Source organism: Netta rufina (assembly GCF_964035555.1).
Source record: "Netta rufina genome assembly, chromosome: 1".
Taxonomy (NCBI): domain Eukaryota; kingdom Metazoa; phylum Chordata; class Aves; order Anseriformes; family Anatidae; genus Netta; species Netta rufina.
In genome coordinates this window covers 143,016,971-143,042,957 of record NC_140123.1, presented here as the reverse complement: position 1 = coordinate 143,042,957, position 25,987 = coordinate 143,016,971, and the positions used below count along the sequence as shown (strand labels likewise).

Genomic DNA, 25,987 nt, shown 5'->3' with positions numbered 1-25,987 from the left:
TTGGAACTGGCAGGGCAGTGAAGATACAGCAGATTGAGTTATGAGTTAATCAGTTTTGATCCGGTCACTCTTTGCTGCTAATCAGATCATGCTGTTTAGTTCAGCTTTGTTTTGGAGAGTATCTACTCACTTGTGCCAACGCAGTTCTACTGGAGCACAAAGAATATACTAACTCAGATCAGCTTTTGCAGCGAAGGCAAGCTCTAGAATGCTTACACAGTGCGGAAGTCTTTGCTGAAGAGTTGTACAACAAAGTACGTTTTGTCCCCTTTGTGAAGACTGTATCATTATTTTGTTTCCTGTTACAAAGAGTAGCTGATACAGGGAAAACAGCAATCTTCCAATTAGTGTGGAGTACTGCATTTTTTAGGTGAGGAGTACAAGCATATGAGAATTGCTTCGGTTGGTATTTTGTGACTGGGGGCTTGCGGGGCTCTGTAGGGGCTGTTTGTGTTGTGCTGTGCAGGATGAGTTCGGGCCTCACACCAGCCACACAATGTACAACTTCCTCTAAACTGCTGTTTTAGAAGTACCTTTTTTTTTTTTTTTTTTTTTTTTTAAGGTATTTGAAGTGCCAGAGTGTCTCCTGGGAACATATTATTTTCATAGGGAGATTTCCTAACATTTTATTTCTTGACGTATTTTTAAATTACAGTTGCCTAAAAGGCATGGTACCAAATCATTCACGCCTCCTCCAGTACATTCCCAGTGTCTTCAAGTGGCTGTTCTTGTAAGAAGGAAAGTGCTTGGTTTTGGTACATGACTATGAAAGCGGAACATGATATAAATAAGTAGATGACTCGAGTGTACCCAGGCTTTTTTAACCTGACAGTTCCTGATTTGTGTCAGCGTTCACGTGGGCTCTTCCTGCTCTTCTGACTGTTGTACATCCTTTATGCCACTATAGCTGCCAAAGCCTTGACTCAAATGATCATTTTCAGGGCAAAGTCTGCAAATGCTGTCTCTTTCAGGCAATTGTGAGCATGGTTTACATGCTGGTTATTTGCATTTTAGGTTACCTGGCCAATTGATGCATGTGCGGGTGATGTAAACCGAGATTAAAAAAGGGCCCAAAATAGATTGTCATGCATACGTGGTGTGTGCACCTAAGGGGGTTATCTTTGCTCGAAATTTCGAAGCAGGGAGGCGAGGAGGTGGTGTGAAGCCGAACACCTCACGCCCCCAAGGCTTGCAACACGGGCTCTGTGGCACTCATGGCTGGCCGCCATTCTTGTGGCATCTGCTCCGCGGTGGTGCCACCACCCGCTCCCACCCAGCATGGTGAGCGCTGCCCTTGCATGAAGGAGGGCGAGCTGTGAGCCGCTCCCTCCCCCTGCTGACAAAGGGACTCCCCAAAAAAAAAACAACAAAACCCTTTGCGGCCTTCCATGCGCAAACCCCGCACAAAAAACTACAACTCCCATGAAGCTCCGCGCGCGGCGAGCGCCGCCATCTCCCCTCTCACCCTCCGCCGCAGGGAAGGAGCGGGCGCGGAAGGGGGCGGGCTGCGCGGCGCGGCGCTCCCCCTCCCTCCCCTCCCCTCGCTCCCCTCCCCTCCCTCCCGCCCCGCCCCCCCCGCCGTGTGTCGGTTCCGGGCGCCCGCCGCCATTTAGCGCCCAGACGGCCCCGGGGCAGCTCCGCTCCGCGCCCCGCCGCCTCTCGGCTCGGCTCGGCTCGGGGCTCACCTGCGGCGGCCGGGCGGCTCTGCGGTGAGGGCGGCAGGGCCGGGAGGAGGAGGAGGAGGAGGAGGAGGAAGGAGGAGGAGGAGAGCGGGAGGGCTCCGGGCTCGGCCCCGGGCTCGTCTCGGGGCTCCCCGCGAGGCCGCCGCCGTTGTGGAGCGCGGCCTGGCGCGGGCGGAGGCTGCGGAGCGGCGGGCGGAGGCCGCGGCCGCCATGGGCGCCGCTGCGAGGCGGGGCTGAGCCCCGCGGCTCGGGGTTTTTTTGTGTTTTTCTTTTTTTTTTTTTTTTTTTTTTTTTTTTTTTCCTCCCCACCTCCCCTTCCCCCTTTTTTCGCCCCCGGTGCCCCATGTCGGCCCCGCTGCCCGGCGCCCCGCCGCACGATGGATGCCGGCGCTGAGCGGGGCCGCACCCCGCCGCCTCCCAGCCCCGCCGTGAGGAGCCCCCGGGGCCCTCCTCCTCCTCCTCTTCCTCCTCCTCTCCCCTCGCAGCTCCCTCGGCGGCGGCCCGGCCCGCCCGCCGCTCGCTGAGCGGCCTCGGCCCCTCTCCCCCTTCCCCCCTTCTCCCCCTTCGTGCCCCCTTCCCCCTCGGCCATGTCGGGGGGCGCCGCCGAGAGCGGCCCCCCGGCCCCCCGCTTCCTGGCGCCGCCGCCGCCGCCGCCCAAGAACGGCTCCAGCTCGGACAGCTCCGTCGGGGAGAAGCTGGGCGCCGCCGAGCACGGAGCCCCCGGGGCCGGCGGGGCCGGCGGCGGCGGAGCGGGGAGCGGAGGCCGGAGCGAGGAGTACCGGCGGCGCCGCCACACCATGGACAAGGACAGCCGGGGGGCGGCCGCCACCGAGCACCGCTTCTTCCGCCGGAGCGTCATCTGCGACTCCAACGCCACGGCCTTGGAGCTGCCCAGCCTGCAGCCCGCCGCCCCCTCGGCCCCCGTGTCGGGAGGCAGCGCCGCTCCCTCCGTGTCGCCCCCCGAGTGCGCCGGCCGGACCTCCGGCATCGCCGCCGCCGCCGCCCAGCCCAGCTCGCTGCTGCTGCAGCAGCAGCCGCCGCCTGCCCCGCTCCCCGGGGAAGGACAGTGCCCGCAGGAGCCCCCCGCCGCCAAGGATGCCGCCCCGCTGCTGCCCAAAGAGGAGGAGGACGAGGCCGCCGCGCTGCCCCCCAGCAGCGCCGCCGGCAGCGCCTCGGCTGCCAGCCGCGAGTTCGAGGAGCGGAGGACGCAGCAGGAGGACATCGAGGAGCTGGAGACCAAGGCGGTGGGCATCTCCCCCGACGGCCGCTTCCTCAAGTTCGACATCGAGATCGGAAGAGGCTCTTTCAAGACCGTGTACAAAGGGCTGGATACGGACACCACTGTGGAAGTCGCCTGGTGCGAGCTACAGGTAATGTAAATAAAAATTCGGCATCGCCAAAGCGTGCTCCGTCTCCCAGGTGCTCGGCTGCATGCTTGACAACGACAAAATCCATTGATTTTTGAGGTCTGCTTGACTTAGGCGGGGAGCTGCAGACCTCAGCTGAGCCTCTCCTGTGGAAGAAAGGTGGTGCAGCCTTTCCTCAGAGTCTGAATAATTTGTTTAGCTTTTTATCTTCAGAAAATACATTGCAAAATGTTATAAGAAATAAAATTATATTTTACACCCACAAAATAAAACTTGGAGGATCGTAGAAATACTTGCACATAGCGTCAGGGAGGCAGAAGAAAAATGTGTCTGTTGCAATGTAAAGAAATGTCCACTTGAGCTAGAATTAATTTTTCACAATTTCTTTAGGTGCTTTTCTTAGAAAAATATTAACATGTAAATTTCACAGATACTTACTGTGCCTGTGGCAGGGGATCCTTGTAGGAGGTAACCTTAGGATATACCCAAAGTCATGTAGTTCATCACCTTTAGTTTTGCAAGTTACTGTTTCATTCTAAGATGTAGGGTTCTTGCTCAATACAGGTACAAGGAGGAAAACAATCATCTCTTTTCTGAAGCTTTGCAAAACAAGGAGGAAAATAATCATCTCTTTTCTGAAGCTTTGCAAAACCTGAAGTTTAAAGTTTGCAAGTGACTAGTGGATTAAACTGAGTAAGAAGCTGTTCTTCTACCAAGTTTCTAGCCAGAGCAGAGCCAGCGTTCTGCAGAAGCCCAGCCTGATGATGACAAGAACACCCTTATTTCGTGCGAGTCAGAGCTTGTGTAACTGAGAGGCAGGTTGCTGTGCAACAACCTTAAAAGAAGTGGGAAGAGCTGGAGTACCAGGAACAACTACCTGGTGCAGTATTTGGCTTTTGAAGCCTCAGTGTTAAATTAAAAGGATAGCGCTTGTTTTTAGGGTGGCTTCAGTGCAATCTATAGGGAGACTCATGTAATGTGGCCTTATTATTGTGTGTGCTCTCATGCAATTTAGGGCAGACAAAAGAGCATTGGGTCAAAATCCCACGATGTTCTGAGGAGGCTCTAAGCAGGTAGCTCAGTGGGGTGAAGTGTGGTACTAGGCCAAAACTTTGTTACCCTCAAAAGCAATTCTGTGTCTGTTCCAGTGAAACAGACGGAATATATTAAAAGATCTCTGTTTGTATTGATACTTGCTTTTGGATGATTGCTCAAGCATTTCAGCAATACCTTGGTTGATTATTATATTGTTGCCCTTATTTCCACAGTCAGTGAGTGTAGAATCAACTTCAGTTTTCGTTGAGACCCTTCAGCATGCACTTTTCCTACATGCTGGTTATGTTCTTGCTGTGGTGGTCCTTTGAGCATTAATTTTAAATAAAGTGCTAGGCTCTGCTTAAGCTTTTCATATGCAGTTTGAGAGGAGATTAGTAATCCACCAAAATGATATGACTTTTATTTGAAATCATAATCTTTGCAGTTCTGGAGTTCTGTGACTTTAACCCCTGGGTCTGTTTTCATCTTTACAGCGTACTTACTGATCAGAAACTAATGTCAGCTTGGCATCAGTCGCTTTCAACTAACACTACCTCTGAAGTGTCCTAGGCATCTTCAGTACTATGCAAGCATTGCCTAAAGAAGCACCTTCTTTGAAGTAACTTAATAAAGAAGTTTGTTTTCAGGGACTGTGTAGCAGAGCTTTCAGCTGATTGAAGAACTGAATAATTTAAGTGACAGTGAGGCTGCAAAAAGCTCGAATGAAAATGTTTCTAGGGGGGAAATATTTGGTGTTTTGCTTGGAGACTAAGTATATTAGAGTACCTTCTGGCTTAAGTTACTTTGAAGGCGGTAGCTTTTCTCTCATAAGGAGAGTGCATACAAAATGCCTCTTTGAAACATGAATACAAGTTTTATAGCTGTTGAAGTGTTTGCCAGAGGAGCTAGACTGTACAGTTAGTAGAATATTTTAAGATAAAATCCTGTTTTATTGTTTGCATCTAGAAATAAAAGGAGGAACTTGGGAGTTGTTGGTGTGATGGGTACATCCTCTTCTTTTTATCTAGGAAAACTGTAACTGTTGACAGGGTGATGAAATGCCTTATGCATGACTTGTATCAAAATAAAATCTAGATTCACAAAAATAGACAAACTTAAATGTCATACTGGCTTTCCAGAATGCCATGGCTCAAGGATGGGTGAGCCTTCAAAGCCTGTTTATTTTATGTTGGAAACGTGAATTGCTTTCTTTGAACGACTCTTCCATGCTATATTATAGCAGCCATAACTGACTTGTGTTTATTTTTAATTGCCTTGAAGTGTGTTCTTTACCAATAAAGCATCTTTTCTTACCAGGGTTTATGCTAGCAAGCATAGGCATCCGTAGGCATCCCACCTCTCCAGAGCCTTCTACAGTACAACTGTAGCGCTGTCAGGATGAGGCTGCTTGGCAGGATTATGCAGGTTGAGTTTTCCCTCTCTGGGCTTGCCCAAAGTTGATAGAGGTATATCACAGTTCTCTGGAAGTATGTTCTTTTCAGGCTTTTCTAGCGCACCTTGATTGCTTCAGTTTCTTTAAGTTCTCTGCTGTTTGGAAGGCAGGAATATGCCAGCTGCTTTCAGTTCAGGTGAATTAGCATTTAAACATTGGAGCAAATCTTGTAGTAGGAACCTTGTGGATCAAGGACAGCGTGGAACAACTTGTAGTGGTCTCTGGCAGAATGACTATAATGATGGACAGTGTAACTGGATCTAACTTTTGTGTATGTGTTCTCTAGAGATAAAGGATAAAACCAAAGAGTGTCAATATTCATCTCACCAAAAAGTAGTTTGGGCGCTGTTTACCACATGCAGCTCAGGTTCCCAAGTTGATGATTCCCTGGAGTATATTGCTCCATATCCAAAAGCAGGCTTTTCAGTGGCACTCTAATGCCCCTTATGCTTGATGTACTGAACTGTGGTGGAAATAGGAGAGAATGAACTTTTGGGGTTAGCTTTATGGTGTTAGTGCCTTCAGCATGGGAGGTCCTGGCCAAGGCTTAATTTTCCTCCATTTGAGGAAGATGGGAAGGCTTGACTTGAAGGAATTAAGTGTTTAAAGGTTGCTCATAGATGTCTAATAAAATTCTAAGGAAGGTATGAGTGACAGGCAATCCTAGTTTAAATTTAGCTGTCTGTATTAGCAGATTGTAGCTGAACCCAGTTTAAATATTGGATGCAGATATTCAAATTTGAAATACAGCCCTGCATGGAGAGGAGCATGGCGGAGCTGTGAAGAGCTCAGCAGGAACTGCTTAGGGCCAGTGCTCAGCTTCAGTTGCTGCAAGGAAAATTTGAAGGCTCACACTGAATTAACATACTTTTATTCCCATTGTATATGTTCATCTTGGCTCTAGTTATTCTGAGTCAAGTGTGCCTCCTACTGTTGTCATTAGCACATCTCATAAATTTAGTGAAGTAGTAGTTAAGATTCCTGCTTTAATGGTCTTTAAGTAGGCAGAAGCAGGCAAAAGTGCTTATTGCCACTGTTCCCATTTAATTTAAAATCTCTTCCTGTACAATTGTGTTGCTCTTCAGTCTTTAAAAAGTTACACTTCTGAGCAGTGAGCCACCTTATACCTCTATACAGCTCAGGTAATATGGCTAAAATGTGCTGCCTCTTCCTGTTGTATTATCTGTGTTAAGTAATAGGCTTATGCCAAAGGTGGTAGTCACGTAGCTGACCATAAAAGTCAAATCTTAGGCGTAATGTGTCATTCTCTGAGGCTCTATTTCAGTTTGAGTCAGTGTTAAACTAAAGGTGGTCACCTAACCTCTGGTTCACAGAGCAATACAGGCCAGTCCAGTCACTGGCTGGACTGCAAAACTTTGTGCAGAATTACTGCGCTGGGTGCTGTCAATCAAATACTTAACTCTTAAGTATGGGAGGAGAATTGAGCTCTTTTTTGAACTGTGTATTTGTCAGGGATTTGAAGTCTTGCCTTCTTTCATTTGGACAGGGTTTCCTTTTTTAAAGGAAGCATGATCTAGAAATTGTTCCTAGAATGGTATTTACATTAGTTGAAAACACTGCTGGTGTAAACTGCATGTGTAGAACTGCACTGCTTGTCTGGTAAGTGCTGTATCACTCCTGTCCCTTGTATTCATGAACTGTATCTGGTGCCTGACCAGCCTTCCCTTCTTCGAGAGGAAATACATCTTGCTGATGTCTCTGCCATTCCTACTCCGTCATCAGAGCAGCATTAGTCAGGTTGCTGTGCTTAATGCTGGGTGCCTGAGCTGCTGGGGGGGAAAGGAGGCCGAGTGCTGGCTGCCTTAGGCAAGGCAGAGCTGCTGGAGCTAGGCAAAGAGTTTGAAAGGTGAATGGTACAAGGAGTTATGTTGTGCTAGATATACTTTGAAGGGAAGCCAAATGTGAATTTGGTTACCTTTAGTTATGAATCTTCTGGGTAATAAACTAGTGGAGGATACAAGAAGCACGATTCTGTTGCAGACTGTAAGTTACAGATTGAGCATCATGTATGAAATGTCCTGGCTTACCAGTGGAGTTTTCCATAGGCAAGAGCTATGAAAACCAGTTGAGAACAAACATAACTGAATGTGAACCATGAGATTCTTAGTGCAGTCTGGTAGGAATGATAATGCAGCTGCTCGTCACTCTTTATTACAGGAAGTAGTGAGGTGCTGAATAATATTTCCATATGTCAGATTTTTTTTTGACTGTAGCAATGTGCAAAAGTTAACTTAAGCTCAAAATACAGGAAGTTGCTTAGATATGAGGTACATCTTCACTTCTAGTGACACTTTAGTTTTAATTCTACCCATTTTTATTTCTTAGTTACGGCTATACTTAGAAATGAGTTTTATTTGCGCAGACAATGACGGAGTATAGCCTCTGTACTCAGGAGGCTCCACTTGACTGCAGGCTCACCATGAGAAGTATCAGCTTACTGATAGAATAATTCTTTAAAAAAAAAAAAATCTCTTTGCTTTCTCAACTGGTTGAGCTGGGAATGTTTCAGAAGCTGCATGTTTGTCTGACAACCAAAAAAGGTCTTGTATCACATAACTGTGGCATCCTGTAGTCTTTTTTTTTTTTTAAGCTGATTGCATATTGCTCACTGGCCAGCCTGAGTGCAGAGATGCTAGCTGTGATGCACATGTAGCTGCATTAAAACAAAATGGAAAACGAGATCAAAACCTCTGTGCAGAGAGAGGAAGCTGAGAAGTGTGAACCTGGAAGTCATCTGACTGTTGACATGCTACTAGAAAACAACTACATTCTGCTTGTGGAGGAATAGTCAACAGCCTGAAATAAATGTGCATTCCTTGACAATTGTGACTGTGCTTTAGTTCTGAATATTTTATATTTTACAAAACTGTTGCTGAAACAGTTCAAACTTGAATCTAATCCAGTATTGTGACTCCTCTTCCTACCCTGTACTTCTAATCAGTGTTTAAAATACTCCAGTGGTCTGTGAGCATAACTGTTATATGCTTCTGTTACAGTCATTGTAATGTATCCTGTTCATTACTACTTGTGCTAGATGTGTGATTGTTGTAAATATTCATAAATGAAGGTACATGACAATTCCTGTGAATATCATTGGGGCTTTGCAGAGCTAAGAAGAGAGGAGCTAATAAAGTCCAAACCACTGAAAGCAAAAGCTGTAAAACTATGACACTTTCAGGTTACACTGGATTTCATTAAGTCTGCACATTTAGAGAGCTTGAAGTCTTCTGCAATCAGCTCTAAATTTATTTGCAGCTGTTTTCCCTGCTGTGGCACAGAACAAGTTACTGGTACTTACTGCCTTCACGTCTCAGATTTGAAAACTCCTCCTTTAGCTAAAGAACAAAACCAGCCATATTCCTGAGTGTTTGTGCTGTAATTGATACAATTGACAAGTTGATAAATGACATGGGAAAGGAGCCAGACTAATTACCTGCAGAAATCTAAACAGTGGACAGACTCCTTCAGACTTCACAAAGGTGACCCTGAAAAGAGAGAAGGGAGCTTTAAAGTGCATTCTGGAGCTGCAGCTGTTAGGAGACCTCTACTTAGGAAAATAATCTTACCTCAAAGGGATATCACTTTTAGGGGATGGCTGTGGTTCAATTTATTGTTGGCTGCTTGCGAGACAGTAACTACAACCAGCTATGTACCTTCTGAAAAATGCAGTGTTTCTTAGGGAAATGTCATGTTTGTCAGTTCATGTGCGTTGGAGAGCTGTGTAACTAATGCTCTTAAAGAAGATTTGTTTTGGGCTGCTGTGGCTTAAAATAAAAACTTGGCTCTGTAACTAATTTTTGAGGGCTAAAGGGAAAATATTGGGGCCATAATCCATCTTTGAAAGTGGGGAGGGAACCTGCTAAAGCTCCCTGGAGACATCCTGTGTAGGGTCCTTTGAGAGCTGTCTAGCAGAGTAATAAATAAAACAAGCAGTAACAGATCTGGTTGTCTCCATGGATGCAGTGCCTGGTGCAGCGCAGCTTCAGTACTTCTTGGTTAGTAACTTCCCTCAGGGCCACATGTCCTCTTTCTCATTTTGTTGTTTTGTTTCATACCAGCGGCTTGTTAAACAGCACAGCTCCAGCTGTTACCCGGCTTCTCCATGCTGGATGTGACAAAGCCTGTGCTAAGCAGGGGCAGCCGTGGTGCTTCCTGTCATGCATGTCTTCAGAAACTTTCACATCCTGTAAAGACTAGCAACTTTTCAGAGATTACTAACTATTTCTCCTGAATCACAACTGAGTTGAAATAAAAGCCAAGTACTTTTATGTTACGCTCCTCAGATTCACATTTTTAAGCTTGTCTTGATCTGGAGGACTATAAACTGTTGAAAAAGGGAAATGCAGACATAATGGCTGTAATGTTTGGGCTTTAAGAGGAATAATAAATGCCATGCAAGTTTGCAGCTGGGCATAAGACTTTCTCTTGGCAGAGCATGTGCTTTTTTAATAGCAGATGGTACTGAGTTACTATTCTTGACTCTTAAACTTTAAATAACGATTCCATGGTTTTAACTTGATCATGATGTGCATGTACAATGTCTGGAAGAACATTCCTGCAGTGTATTTAATACACAATTCCTCCTCTAAATAGCAGGATTTATTGTGCTGCTTGAAAATTGAGTTCTTGGAGGAGTTGAGGGCTTTTACCTAATCTGGGGCATCTGAAAGTCTCTTCAAGTAAGGTGTGAAAATTCTTGTCCTAACCAATGAGACTCAACTCACACCGGCACTTGCAAGTGTTGTGTAGGCTGCTTGCAGTCCCCAAGGCTTTCTTCTAAATGCTTTTGAGAACAGTTTAGGTTATATACCGAAACTTAAACAGGGTTCAAATGTCTATGGTCAAGATACTACAAGCATCCTCTTTCTACTTTACCTGTAGTTTCCTCAGCATGTTTAGGAATTTCCAAAAAACTTAGAAATGTCATGTGTGCGTTTGGTTGCAAGTTCTAAAAAGTTCCCTCATTATTCCCTTTGGGAAAGCAGGAGAGGTGATGAGGATTGAATCTGTGGCCTCAGGCAATAGGCACTTGAGGTCAGCTTTGAGAAAGGCAGTTTGCTCACTTCTTGTTTTATGGGCACAACCTACAGGCTACTCCCGAACTCCCAATTTACAAAGGACAAACTGCGTGTTAATAATGTCGTAGGTCATGTGATGCTCTCCTCTTACCCTAAAAGGTGATGCTCACGACAAGATCATCACAGATGTTGTTAAATATTTTTTTTTTTTAATAATTCAGAACAAAATGGGAGGGAATGCAGTGAGCAGAAGCATTCAGATTCATTTTTAAACGTACTTCTGAACATCATTTCGGTTGTCATTTTCACCTGGTGATGACACATGCATTACGCACATCCAGATTGTTCTAAAGCGCTTCCAGATTTGCCTGGGTAATTCCCAGCAGCACTGCATTTTACGTTGCCTGAATCACGGGCAATTTAACATACTTATTTTTTTGGCAAAGGAAATTGCAGCTTGGTCAAAACTGTACTTGTGTTGGGGTTTTCTTTGTCTTCCAGATTCAGTTTAAGAATTGCTCACCTAAAGTGATAAGCACTTTTCACAAGAATAATGCCTTCTAAATCCTTCTAAATCACTCGGGCAGAGAAACTTACAACCTTTAGATTTATCACTTTAGGTCTAAGCAGAATCTTTGGGGCTGCTACCTGCATACTTGCTCAGAATGTAGAAATCTTGCAAAAAGCTTGATGCTTGATGGCCATCTGTGCTTTAGACAAAATACCTATGAGTTCTCAAGCAATGTCAGCGACCCTGGACCTGACTGGGTGTTTTAATGGAGGATCCTTTTTCTTTTTGTACTTGGTGTGCCCAAGAATGTGGCACTGAAATCATCCGGTCTATGATTTGTCATAGTCTGAGCAGCAATTCTCTGAAGTTACCTGTTTGCAGGACGAGATCAGTATGGTGGTTTTCAAGTCTTCTCATTTCTGCAGTGGTTGGCAGGGTTCCTCTGAGCATGTTACCAGTAAGATTTAAATCAAAGGGGAGACTTTGACAACTGATAACTTGTGATGTGGATGCTGTGTTTCGAGCCGTATTCCAGAATGCTTTGGATCCTGTCACCTTTGTTAATAAGAGGTCGTGGATAGAAGCTTTTGATGGCCACCTACCGCACTGTGTTTTGTTTTTTTTTTTCGTAGGACAGCAGATGGTATGGAAAACAAGCTTTGTTAGACTCCTTATTCAAGCTTAGTGGTTTCTGTTTAGTTCTCCCAGATCATCTATTTTATCTGCATGGTTTCAGCCATTCCTAACTTCGTGGCATCAGTGGCTGGAGATGGTGGGTTCTGATAGCAGATTTGGGGGCTAGCGAGAGAAAGCAAGCAAATACAGATGGAAAAAAAAAAACACAACACCCTCATTTAAGTGACTGCGGGTTATTACCACCATTTAGAAGAACATGAAAAGAATAGGAACCCTGCTCTCCATGTAAATAGGGTAGTTTTGAAACAACTGTGTAGGGCTTGGCTAAATAGAAGATGGTACAAAGCAATACCAACAATTATGTATGTTTTATCTGGTTTTGGCTGGTCGATAAGAGTCTCATGATGGCTTATGTCTGTCCAACTGGTGGTGTTACCCAGTTTCCTTGGACGTTTTCCTCTGAGTAACCATGTGATGTGTTTCTTCTTTGCTGACTGTTGCTGGCAAGTTTATGACCCCAGTATGAATGCGTTTGCCTGCTATGAGAACAGCTTCTATCCTGGCGAAGACTAATGACACACAAACAATAACCCACGAATATTGCTATTAAGAGCTTCAGCAATCCAGGCTGATTATCTTAAGGATCTGCAAATCTGTATACACTTATGTAATACGCATCTGTTAATGGCAATTTTTGAACTGTTAGCAGGTTTTGCTGAAATACTGCAAAATGTTATGTCTGTTTCTCAAATCTGCTTCTTTATCTTATTCTTACAGTTATTTTCCAACACGAAACTATTTTTGGTTTGCATCTTTCATTATTCAGCTGCTTGCACTGTACTTTCATTCAGGAAATGTAAATTGTGTATCTATATAAAAATGCAAGGCGGTAACTTTGTGTGCTCCATTATTCTATAGCCGATACGGACTCTGAGCTTTTGGGTATTCCCTAAGGAAAAGTTATGGTAGGTGAGACTAAATTTGAATTGGAGGGTTCTTAGAAAGCAGTCTGTTCAGACAAGGATCTTAGAGTAAGAAAGGCTGTCTGAAAAGATTGAGTTATTGTTATGTTGTCATCTCTGGACGTAATGTGTAGGATGTCCTGTGAGGGCATGGTCTTTATTTGTGTTTATCTTGCTTTAGGGTTAGTGTGTTGTTAGGTTTGCTAGGAACAGTGTGCTGAAAATGGAGAACCTGCAAAAACGTCTGGTAGGAGAAGACTTTAAGTTCACTGTTAGCATATTTCTTCTGTGGTTTTCTCTACTTCCTTTGCAAGCAGCTTGAGCTTTTGTCTGCAGATAAGCAGCTGAAAAGCAGAAATGCAGGTTGTCAGCACATGGGAAAAAAAATCTCACGTGGTACTTGAATTTGATTTTTGTTGCCTCTTGATGGCAACTGTGAGCCAGCTCAGGTGATGGTAGGATTTCTTTTGCAGTTCTCATTACCCAAGCCTTAACGTATCTGAGAGGTTCAGTATTTACTCGTGGGATCAAAAAAGGGACAGGGGAAGAGAAGCAGCTCTGGGTTGCTGCTGAAAGCTTAAATACTGTAGTATATTAATAGATTGTGTGTGGTCTATATCTGAAGATCTGCCTAAAAATAACTGCCTTTAATAGGTATTCTTCTAGGAAAATATGTATTTGTCTCTTTTGTGGCCCTTTTGCATGCTTGAACGTTCAGCACTTCTCGGGGTAGTGGCAACTAAATGAAATTGTGAGGAAGAAATCTGAGGGGGAAGAAGAAGGAATTTCAGCCTGCAGTTGCAGTCATTTTGTGCTTGCAGAAAGGGAAAAGATCCCAGGGAATTCTGGTTTGAGTTACATTCGTGGCTGAAGTAAATTTCATGTACAGAACGAATAATTAGTGAACATCTGGTTGTTTATGGACTACATCTTTTCTGTCTGTATAAGAGAGGAAATCTTTCCAGTTGCTTTCTGGTATAATTCAGGTATTTCAGAATGTCCAAGTACTTTGTCTCTATTATCCGGGTATGAGTAATGAAAACTATCATGTCCAAAATTAACTTCTCGATTTATGGAGGCAATACGCTTGCAACCAAAACTTCCTGTAGTCAGGTTGTACTAATGCAGCTCTGTCACACACTTTTCACTTCTACTTTCATTTTGTTGACGGACTGGTCATTCTCCCTATAGTTGGTGTCCTTGGAGTTTTTAGGGTGTCTGTATGGATGCATGGGATATAGGGTTTGTGGAAGTGTGCGTATATGGTAAGGGTAAAAAAAAAAAAAAAGCATAATGCAGCACAAATTGCAGCATATCAATGCAACTGGACAGGACTAATTGGACCAATTAGGTGGACGTGTGTTTGTAAATATATGTGATAGTGTTTATCTATTTCAAATGAGAAAGATAGCCAGTTTTCTTGCATGTATTTTGCAATTAGGATCCAAAAATGTTTCTCTTCTCACCCTGTAAGAAATCTTACTTCTCAAATTTGTGTAAATCTCAGAAAATTAGGTGGAATTGAACCATGATTAATTGGTGTTGGAGGTGCTTAAACCTGTCATTATGGTTGACTTAAGTGGTTTCTTCTACGGGACTTTGAGAATTGAAGAGGCTTTTGCAAGATAGGTGGGGCATAGCAAAAACGTTTGTTTCTTGGGTTGTACGTGGCATGAGTTGTAAAGCTTTAGGACTATACAAGTTTAAAAGGGTGAGTTGATTCTGAAAATTGCCATTGCTCTGAATGGCTAGTTCATGAAAGTAGTCTTAATGTAGTACTTTGTGGATTTATTTTGCCAAAATACCTCCTTTTGTGTTATTAAATTACTAACACTTTAATGAGTCACCTGATTTCAACATGCCTCGGTTTCTCAGTTCTTTAGAGACTTGTGAATTAAGTATCTGTGTTAATTGCATTGGGCATGTAAAGTCATTTTATACATGTATTCAGACTGAGCTATATAATGGCAGCAGCCAGTACGGATGAACATTTTGTTGCTCTTTGTTTTTTTAGTATTTTGTAATACATTATGCTCCTGCAGATTTTGTCTCCAAGGTAAAAAATGTGATCAGAGTTTTGATATTTGAAGGCCATTTTTGGATTTGGAGCGATCTATCCCAAATACAGCACCTGTGGCTTGGCTAGTGGTGAACAACTAGCTGTTTCAGAAGGCTTTCTGGATCTGTCTGCTAAGGTCTGTAGATGAAGAGCTGTAAAGTATTAACGTGAACATGACTGGGGAAAAAAGTGCAATTTTGTATTGCAGCAGCAAGCGTAGAGATGTGGGAAAGCTGCTAATGTTACCAACATAATAAAGTGTTGCTGTTGGATAAAGCCACGCTGTGAAATCCCATTGTTTGTCTTTTTTTTCAGAGAAAGCAAAGCAGTCTTAGTTTTTAGACCATGGTGGTAGTGTTTTGAGTTTTAGATTGCTGATAAACGGGTCCAAAAGAATCTGTAAGAACTCTGATAGTCCTGTTTTTGTGTGTGAACGTTAACACAAGTGAAGCGGTAATTCTCAGAAACGGTGAAGTAAAGAAATGGTCCAGTTCTATGAAAAAAAAAAAGCTCAAGCAGCTTCAGATTAGGAAGGGGTAAACAAAGGGAGTGTGCCAGAATCCACCCTGCTAAAACAGATCCTTGTACTTTCAACATCAGCAGAATAGCGCCCCAAAGTCTTTTTGTGGTAGACATCATTTGACGATTATTGCGGATTGCTGGTTGGCGTACTGAATGGTTTAGCTGAAGGTTTGCTTCGCTCGAGTTCTTTGGTGGTTTGACCTCTGTCAAAAAACAGTTGTGGCTTCTACTGTGGCAGCTTATAAGACAGTTCTGAATTCCCAAGTTATGCTCGCGTTCTGTGATTTTGCTCTTGTATCACATCCAAGGGTATATGTTGCTCAACTTCTCATCTCGGTGACTTTTTGCAACAAACCACATGGCTCGGGTAAACTTGTAAAATGTGAAGGGGCGTAACTGCGATATAAAATCACTGATAATTACCGCCTAATGACTCCACTGGTAGACATCAACTAGGTAGGTTTGGGTGGGTGCCGTTAAAATCTGCAGGCTGCAAGCATGGTGATGTTTTAAGTATATTTTGTCACTTAAGGAGCATGAAATCTGAGGAAGTTGGCATTGGAATTTTGAATGGAAAGAATGAGTTGACGATGTACAAAAGTATTTTCCACTTTCCCTCTGACTTCTTTCCTTATCTTCTCTGGCAATAATGCGCACGGAAACAGCATCTTTTTTTTCTGGTTCCTGCGTGTGGGAATGGTAATTGTTCTTGCTGCTTACCTGTTCAGGAAGTATTCTCATTCCTCCCCACCACTCCTCTGCCCTCCAAACAAAACACTGTGTCGGTCATTGCCAATGACACTTTGCTTTATTTCCTAGCTTCGGCCTTCCTGTGTTGTCCTGTGGTCTCTGGACACTGTCTGGCAAAACATGGATTTTTTTTCCCTTCCTTTCTACTCCAGGATGAAGTGGATTTTGTACCTCTGCCTGAGTTTGGGCTGCCATATGTAAAAGAGCGATGAGCAGAGTTAAAAACTTGCATTTCAATTTTATCTCCCGGAGCTGCCTTCTTCCAAACAGATTTTTCCAGCTGGTAAATCGGTCTTATGGAAATGTGCTTACAGTTCTCTTGGGAATTTGTCTTTTACTCTTGCCTTCTCTCTTCCCCCTCTTCCAGCCAAATCTCTTTCTAGGAAGGGGGGGGGGGGGACCCATGGACTAGCATGAGCTTCAGCTGGATAGGGTGTCTCATTTCAGATACACTTTCTGCTGCTTCTCAGATGACCAAAACATAAGTGACAGCTGAGTAGTCTGTTTGTGCCGTGGGTCAAGGGCAGTCCAGCTCAGCAGTTTCCCTTTCCTCTTCCCTGAGTTTTGTTTGGAAGCGGTCGTGATTTGCTGTTCTATATAGTCATCCTCTTGTCATGAAGACCAGATGGAAATACGTCAGTTGTTTCATGTATAAATACTCCATCCAACAGCTGTGAGTTTATCAGGAGTCACTGGGATCACAAGCTGGTGACCAAATTGTTAGTTTAGAGGGCTGAAAGCATTGCTCCAACTTGAAGTAAATAAAGCTGTACTACGAATCTCTTAGGAACTATCTTAGCACTAGACTCATGGAAAGAAGAAGAAATGAAGTTGGAGCATTTAAGTTTGAATTTCTTTTTCAGGTGAAGTTTTATTATTTTATTTTTTTTCCTAGAGTATAAGCAAATCTTACACTGATGGTGATGGTTCAGCCACTGTTGCTGGGTTTTACTGGTGCTATTCCTAAAAGGATTGCTCTGAAACCTTCTAATTGCCTCCTTTCCTTTTGTAGTTTTATTAGGTTAAAACATTTATCCAGACCACTGGCCAGTGATCTGGATTTCTGGTGGAAAAACCTGAGATACTTGTTGTGATCCTAGCTAACGATGAATCAAGAGTAACAAGGTTGATAATAAATCTACTTGATGCTGATAATTAAGGGGGTTAACTTTGCAGATTGCAGAGGGTTTTGCTGCTATCCATGTGTAAATGAGCCTTGATTTATTCCAATAATATTGAGAAAGGGGAGATGGAAGTCTGCCAATGGCCATTGGCTATGTGTTTGCAAAATGCAATGTGTTGCATGGGCTACTGAGCATAATGTGAAACAAAGTGCCATAAAAAACTTGAGTGCTAAGTACATGACTGAAAAAAAACACTTTAATGGGAGAATGGGCATGGCCATTAACTTAGAATAGCTTCTCTGCAGCAAATTTCTGTAAAGTGAGATCTTAGTTCTTGACTAATGAGCACTGCAGTGTATAGGAAGGAAATGGAATTAGAAATAAAACAAAAACTTGCAATAACTACAGGCTTCTGCTAAAAGCATGGAAATCGGTCATGTATTGGTTGAACTACCTGCTGCTCAGACCTTTCAGAGGGGTTGCGCTCCTTGCTTTAAAAAGCTTTCAGTTTCCAAGGGGTATTTAAGGCATTCTGAATGTCCATGGTTAACCCTTTTGTAAAATGGAACAATAAATGCGAGCTTCTAGACTTCACAGGCCACAAACAAAACACCAACAAAACCCACCCAAAGACAACCAACCCAAACCTCAACCCTTGTCTGGTTGAGCTGTTTTGTCTACACAGATCTGGCTTTTTCTTGCATTCATGTTGTGTTTTTAGAAAGGGTTTTCTCACGGCTCGTAGAGTTCCCTAATGCAGTGTCTGTGGGATAGAAGCCCTTGCAGCCAGTACGAAACAGATGATTTGCAGCTCGAGAGGTTTGGGAGATCTAACGGGAGCTAAGGAGGCTGAAGCTGTTCTAGACTCCTTCAATGAGAATTTTCTGGCCTTTGAATTGCAGCTGTCCTTCAGCGAAAACGCCTGTTGTTCGAATCTTCATGGCTGGTCTAGATGATGGAAACAGCATGCTTTTCTCTGTCATATGGACAGTGTTTATGGGTATGCTAGAAGATGGATATGTTTAAACAAGTCTGCAACTTTCTCGCTTCAGAATCTCGATGGACTTCAGCTCTTACTGTTTTCTGACTTTTTAAAAATGGCTAAGTTGTCTGCAATGTCACGTTCTGATAAATGTCTGTTTTTTTAGCCATATAACGGGGTGACCTCTTGCTCTGGTATCAGAGCGCAAGCCAGCCTTTGACTGGAGTCTCATCTGAACAGCCATCTTCTGGTTCAGTGTCAGGTTTTCAGTTTGAGAGTCTGGGACTCATCAGCGCGTGCTCTTGGAAACAGCAAGGATAGCTGTTGCCTCTCTGTCTTTTCTTGGTCTTGAACAGAAGCTGCAACAGAGGAGTAGCTTGGGGGAGTTCTTGAGATGGAGCGGCATGAAGAAACATGGTTCATACTTGTGCAGCTCCTCTGGACCTTGCTGGCAAACCTCCCACCACAATGATTTAGTGTTTGAATGTTCAGAGCAGGACTTCGTGACAATTTTTAAAATGATGGTCCAAATGGTTATTAAGCTGTATATAGTTGAAACTCTTTGCCTTACCATTAGGCATTGCTTGCATAGTGTGCAAGCTGCTATCTTTTGCTGCTTCTGAAAGTATGAAAATGGGTTCGCTTTGCTTTCATGATAGGCTGGATTCCTTCAGTAGAGCCTCTGATCTTAGTATAAGGACAACATGCATCTCTTTCCAGATGAGCTCTATCCTCTTCAATCATTAGAAATACTACTGCAATATTTTTTCTAATGCCATAAAACTGTTTGGTTTGAACCCAGGCTGCCGTGCAATGAAAAGAGTCTCTGTGTGAGAGCCCAGAACTGAGAAATCAGTTGAGTATGCTTGCTGTAATGCTCTCAGTTAGTGCACTGCGTGTGATGCATGTGCTTAACGTGAATGTCAGTCAGGTCTTTTTTCCTCTGACAGCATGAATACAGGTCCCTCATCCAGTGTTAGAAGCTGCTTTTTGAACTCCCTCCTCACTGCACTTTTTGGACTGTACAGTCAAGCAGATTGAGAAGTCAGCTCTGTAGCACAAATACATAACTTTCCAGCTGACTTTGGAAGAAACGCGTAGCTAATGCTCTGTATTTACATAATGGTCATCTCCTGTTCAATTTTTTACCAGCACACGTGGGACTAATACATCAGGTAGCACCACTTGATTCCTGTCATAAGATCCTGCTTTGTTTCCCAACTGGCATGGCTCAACCACTTGGGCTGTAGGATTTCAAGCTGAGTGTCTGTTTCAAGCTTGTTTCAGAAGCTTCAGCCAAGGTGGTGCAGGTGCTTCAGAGAAGTGCTTACTCGGTTGCATCCAGTGCCTTCTTGAGCTTTTGCACTTCAGAGTTGTCAAGCGGGGACCTAAAAGCAGCGTTGAGACAGGTGAGCTGCCTTTGTTCTGAGGAAGTATTTCCAAATAAATATTCTTGAGAATATTGCTTCAAAATAGATGGCGTTTTTGATGAGAGACTTACCTGGAACCTCTGTTATCTTTTAAAACTCCAAGTCTTGATCCATGTTACAGTCTACCAGTGGTATGTGGTAGTGTCTCTGATGCCCTCTGAAGGAGTTTGTTCCGCATCTATTTGTAAATCATAAAGCCAATGCACGTGGCGTAATTATTTTTATATAGCACGCACAAGCCAAACTCAGCATGGGAAATACAAGGTAGGCTGTATGATATAATTCAGTTCCCGTGTTTCTGTTGCAGATGTTTAAGCTATTAAAGTTTGATATCCTCAGGAAAGGCATACTCCATCAGTGCATAAGTTCCTCTGAGGAATAAGGATTGAAATTTCCAAGTAGAAAATCTTCTGTGGAACAGCAGCCTCTATTTCTGCAGAAGCAGCAGTCTTTGCAGCTTAGTTCCAGTGATGGAGAGCTAGCTGTGGGCCTGGCATGTTGTAGATGGTCTGATGCAAACATCTGTGAAAATACACTGCTCAAATAGCCTTAATTATAGGAAATACAGATCTTGCAAAGTAATTTTTATTTTAAAAGCAAATGCTCTTGTTAAAATCCATCTGCTTTCCCACAAGCCTGAGAGAAAGATGTTTCTGGATAATATGTTTTTACTGTATTTGGCAATTAGATTCTTTATCCTTTCAATCCAATATATTTTGTAAAATACAGGAGTTCATATGTTTGCAGTTTGGCCTTTTAAATACCTTTTGGATTTTTCACGTCAAACTGGACTAGATAATTCAGGGTTTAAGTCAAGCAGGGCTGCCAGCGAGCACTGTTGCTATACAGGCTGCAGGGTTGTAGAGATGTTTTGATTTTTGTGTAACGCGAGTTGTCATGATTGCGCAGAGGAAAAATAGTCGGAAAGAAATGTATGTAAATGAAACAAGTGCAAGAAATCTAAACAGGCTAAACATAGCTACAACCGGAGTAGTACTTGCCTACTTTTAGTTTTGTTCTAGTGTTTAGAATCTAGCACGCTGTATGGAAATGCTTTTTTAATTAGCTCAGAGTCAGGTCTGTGCTGTGTCTCATGCTGTGTGCCCCTCCTGGGAAGCAGGAACCTGAAGGTGCTTTGGGAGGAAGGGTTGGCAGGAGCTTGCAGTAGGAAGAGGCAGTTATCCCTTGGATTAGCTGGAAATTGGACCTTTCCATCTCTTACCTCATTCTGGATGCTTGCAGCCATTGTCTCTTCTACCGTCCTAAGGTTTCACCCTGCTCTTACAATACCATCTTGTTCCACTGTTTATTTTTTGGAAAAACGTGAATTTTGGAGATAAGTGTCCAATTTTTACAAAGGTGATCACTGCCAGTAGATTTCTCGTGAAGCCCTTCTTTAGGTGTAAGCGTTGTGAAATCAAGTGAGATAAGAGCTCATAGTGGCACAGAAATTTCATCTTCTACCTTACAGCCTTACGTGTGTGACTAATTCCAAACTGGAGTTGTTTGGACTGAGTCAGCATTTTAGTTGACAGTACTCAGGCTATCTTGGTTTGCTTTGCGCTGTATGTTAATTTGCTGTGCGGATGGAGATCCAAATGATTGGTTATGCAGACCTTCAGCTGTAGATAACGCGGGCACTGGGTCTGTCTGAGAAAGCATGCTTTAAAATGACAAGTCGCAAGAAAGTTTGAGAGGTTCAATATGTGTTGGAAGCACAGAAGAGATTAAAATAGCATCAAAAAACTAGCAGCCTCTGTAGCCAAAGTGCTCAGGGCAAGAGCAAGCAGGGGTGGAACTGCAGCCCTTTGTTTGCAACGGAGTCTGGATTTTATTACTTGCAAAGTGAAATCACAAGGGGGAATGTCTGTTTCTGGTGGACAGAGATGTTGCAACTGATTCTGAAGAAGCCTGTTCATAAATTTTTCAGCCTGCTAACAACTTTGAAGGTAGGACTGTAACTCTTGACTGTGATTAATCTATCTGTCCAAGTCCTGCTTACTGGGCAGCCTCTTGGTCTTGTTCTTCTTTCACAATTACAGGCTGTTAAGTATTGATGCCGGTGCGGTTACCATAAATTTAGAGTTTTAAAACTTGCTACTCTGTACTCTGATATTGTTGTTGTCTATTGAAATCTATTTCCCATATTTCTGAGGTGCTGCTGCAGCAGGTGCTTGTGCTTGGCCCTTGTTTTTTGGTAATCAGAGAAAACTAGAAGCAGATACTTTCCTTTCCTTTATGCCCCTCCTGGAAGGATCCAATTTTGTGGCCCAAGCTGTAAGTAATTAGTATTAATTAGTATGAAGTGTTCTACAGTGCACTGAGATGGGAAGCTCTAAGCACAGAAGTGCTGTGGTGGCAAGGAGACAGTTGTCTTCTCAAGAACTTCCTGGTGTTTTGAGGAGGTAAATCTATGATGCTTCCACTTTTGATCCCCTAGCAAAAGCAGTCTTAAAATTGGATCCCCGAGGGACTGTTTCACACAGCTGTCCATCGGAAGCACTAAGTCTCTATTTGGATCAGAGCCATCCTGTGCAGAAGTTTTTATATTGTCGTGGCATCTCATGGAAGAAAAAGTACAAACCTACCTGAAATTGCTTCAGAAAGAATCGGTGAGGTTCTCATCAATATCTCTAGATATTAAGCATTCAAACACCAGCAGTTTTGATTAGAAACTTCATCTTGCCATTTGGGTCATTTCTGAGTTAATTGAACGTGTGGGAAGGGCAACAGGACCTGATTCTGGGGTGCTCCTGGACTATTGCTTATGTGGATTTCTTCTTGCTTTTACTTGCATCCCGTTGGACAGAAGGCTTTTATTCTGGAAATTAATATAGCTGCTCTGCAAGATACCTATCCTGAGATCCATCCAGATCCTGTTTCTGCCTGTGATAAATAATGTTCCTGGGTAGCCTTGGTTGTCTCAGGGGTGGGGAAGGATAATCCTTTCTAGCAAGAGTAAGCCCATGTACCTGATGAAGCAGTAACTGCTAGACTTGAGACTAAAACCAGCTCTGAGTGTCTAGTGTCTCCATGACACTCTGTAGCTTCATTAAAATTGCCTTCCTGGGATGCTGCAAGGGGTGGTGAAATAGAGCACGGAATTTAATTTAAACAGAAATACGGGATGCCTCAAATCCACTTAACTGCTCTTACCCACAGAAATGTAGTTATTGCCACTGGAGCAAGGGATGCAGTACCAGAACACTTGTGCAGCTTTTCTGACAAACCACTTCTATTTGAATTCCTACTTCTGTGGCTTCTTGTGTATGCAGACTTGCTGAACACAGGAATGTCTTTTAGATGGAGCCATGGTGCTAAAAATGTTTCCAGATAACTTTCTGGCTAAGGGAACCTTTTCAGTGTTAACGTTGTTAATACTTTGGTGCATGATGTGCAGAACATCAGATATTTCAGTGTATGGAAAGAGTAAAGCTTTAACTCTTTGGGGGATGATGCTCTTCAGTTCACAACCACAAGTAATGTTGAAATGCAGATAAAGTTCACACTTCAGTGTGACAAAAGAGGAGGTATGTTGAAAACAAGGAAACATTTTTACAGATTCTGATGTTCTATTTAAGGTAGACCCTTTGGACCACAATATCCACAGATCTCACGGTTTTACTTTGACATTTGTTCAGTGTTGCTGTTCAAACAATTGAAATAATGGCACCAGACCAAGGACAGTATTTAACTAAAGCACAATATAATGACAGACTTTCTGGATAAGCTGTAAAAATTTGAATAGCTGATTCATACGTTAGGTTGTGGTGAGTATCTGAGGTCTTTTAGGTCATGCTTGACCTTCTAGCAATGCAGGATGTTCCCAGTAGCGTTCTTCAGAGAAAGCCTTAGTCAATACAGAATAGCCCTGCCCATGGTGGTAGTACCATATATATTCTCCAAATGCTAAGAAGAATTCAGAATATTCATCCTAAACTTCCTCTAGTATTTTTCTCTAGCTGTCTGCCTTGAATCACCTGGGAGATTACTCTGTTGATAATCTTTCATCTCAACTCTTACAATACCACATTTTAGTTGTTGAAACCTTTTCCTGGAGGTTAAGCCAACTCTCTAAGTATTTTTCAACTTATTTTAGTCCTTGATTTATCGTTCTGCAAAGTCACTGTGTTTATGTATTGCATCTTGAGTTGCTTTAGAGGATACAAGCTGACTGCTCTGTCCAGCTGCATTTCAATTACATTGTTTTCTTTTGTATTTTAACTCATTATAAAGTTATTCAGAGGTGCACTGTAAAGCCAGCTATGCTTCTGGATACTTAGTATGCTCGACTCCACCACTATTTGTAGTTTTTCTTCCTACTGCTTTCCCACTGTTAAACTTTTGAGTGTTTTCTCTCTCTTGGCTCAACGTCGCTCATTTTCCTTCCTCTATGAAAGGTGATGTGCATATTTGTAAATTTATATTTGATATGTTTAAATTTATTTTTGATACTGATTGTCACTTGTAAACACAGGTGTCTCATGTATATGGTATCATCACAAGAGTCTAGTAAAGATATGAGTGGTGGAAGAACATGATTTTCTAAGCCTTCCTGCTAGGTATCCCTGGAAGACTTACTACTGCTTTCTGCTTTCTTTCATGAGAGGAAGGTGTGCATTAAGTTAGGTCATAGGAAGATGACATTATTGTTGCATTTTTATTATTTTTATTGAAAGATAATGCTCCTCCAGTTCATTTTAGGACTTTGATATTTGTGGCATGCTAGCACTAATACTAGCACGGAAGCAACTCATTTCTAAGACCTCATCTGGGATGCAAATTTTGGTCACCTCATAAAACTCTCCATTGGTAAATGGTGGAATTCTTTAACCTTTCCCTACACGAGATCCCTTTATGATTTCATCCCCCTTACTTGGGGGGGAGTTGTGATGAACCTGGGAGGAACACTGAAGGAGAGATCTAATATTGAATGAAAGATCTGTCGGGGAGTTTTCTGTCTATTACGTAAGGATTTTCTGCTGACTGCCAGTACTTGGCCTATACTTCATGTGTCATCCTGGTATGTCAAAACTGATAATCCCCAGTTTTGTAAAGTATTTCCAGTACTCGTTTTGGATGTGTTTACAGAAGAAGCAGCAAAGCTAGGAAGATATAATTAGGCTGCATATGCAGGGTATGTACCTACGTTGTATATAAACTTGAAGCTAATGTGTGTTGTTGGCTGATGTGAGTTAATTTTACGACTGGAAGAACATGGGCAGGCCCGTAGGGAAAACTTCAATGCCTGAGCCAGGTTAAGTTTGTCACTTCTGGTTTTATGCTGGGATTTCTGTAAGGGAACTAGTCAGTGGCACGGGACTGTTACTAGTTTGTGTGCTTGTCCATCTTTGCTGATATTCTATAGTTTTAAGTATTGCTTATAAATCTTGTGAGCCATCTTTGCACTTCTGTATCATTTCCAACCAGTGTATCAGTTCAGCTTGGCACCATACAGAAAAATGGAAACTGGAGATAGAGAACTCTTCTCATTGTCCACTAGTTCTGTGAAATACTTAGGATGAAGAATTGCAGTATGTTTTCAACTCTCTAAATTGATTGGCCTCTATCAGAGCTGGGTAAGGTTTCACCCTACTGTTCCAGGCTTTTGCCTACTCATGAAGGATTCTTATGGTCATACAGAAATACGTGAAATGAAAATAATGACAGTTGCTCTTTAGGTACCGTGAGTTAATAGATGAGTAAGGGAAACAGAATGGGTTACGGAGGAGGCTTTTTTCTTGCAGTATTGTCACCCCCTAAATGGAGAGTTGGGTTTTCCCAGTCAAACTAAACTGAGGTGATTGAATGTAACTTCCCCCTCTCTAACAAAGCAATCGTTTCAGCACAAAATGAGAATTGACATGGGCTCTGAAAGTTTTAATGAGCCATCTGAGCCAAGTGATAAGATGGTCCAGCTTGTTAATAGCTCATCAAGAATTCAGTTCAGCTAGCACTTCAACTCTTTAATAAGCTATATATATTAGACATAAGCCCTATTGTGAGCTGATATCAGATAGCAAACTTACCCCTTTATCTTCCATGGATCAAATAGAAATGTTAAAGTGAAAATAAATAGAGTTTTCTGTTCTAGTACTGCTTATTTCTGTGTAGCACAGCATTTTGATTACTGTCCCTTATGTTCATCCTTTGAGGCTGAACAAACTAACTAAAACTTTCAGCGTTTTTTTTCCCAGACTTCTGTGTAAGGAAACACAAATGCTGCCTAGAGAAATCCTAGAATAGAAATGACTGAAGCCTAAACAGTTGCTTGCCATTTTTAGACCACATTTTCAATGACCTGAGAGATTCCAGAGAAGGTCATGCCTAAGCTGTAGGTTTCATATCTGCTGTTTTATTTTTCCCTCCTATTGGTTGTGAGGAGAGCAAAGAAAAAACACGTAATTGACTTGATAAAGTATGAATATAAGTTTT

At 42.9% G+C, this 25,987-nt stretch overlaps 1 protein-coding gene across 8 annotated transcripts in view; it reads left to right on the top strand.

The window, feature by feature from the left end:
- Positions 1-1,613: 1,613 nt before the first annotated feature.
- The window catches only part of LOC311214108 (serine/threonine-protein kinase WNK1-like), a 105,098-nt gene continuing 80,724 nt past the window's right edge, over positions 1,614-25,987 (top strand). For all 8 annotated transcript variants that reach the window (XM_084294548.1, XM_084294545.1, XM_084294547.1 and 5 more), the window contains exon 1: positions 1,614-3,052. In XM_084294548.1, coding sequence (XP_084150674.1) covers positions 2,270-3,052 — 783 coding nt within the window. In that variant the 5' untranslated portion in view covers positions 1,614-2,269. The remainder of the gene's footprint in view (positions 3,053-25,987) is intronic.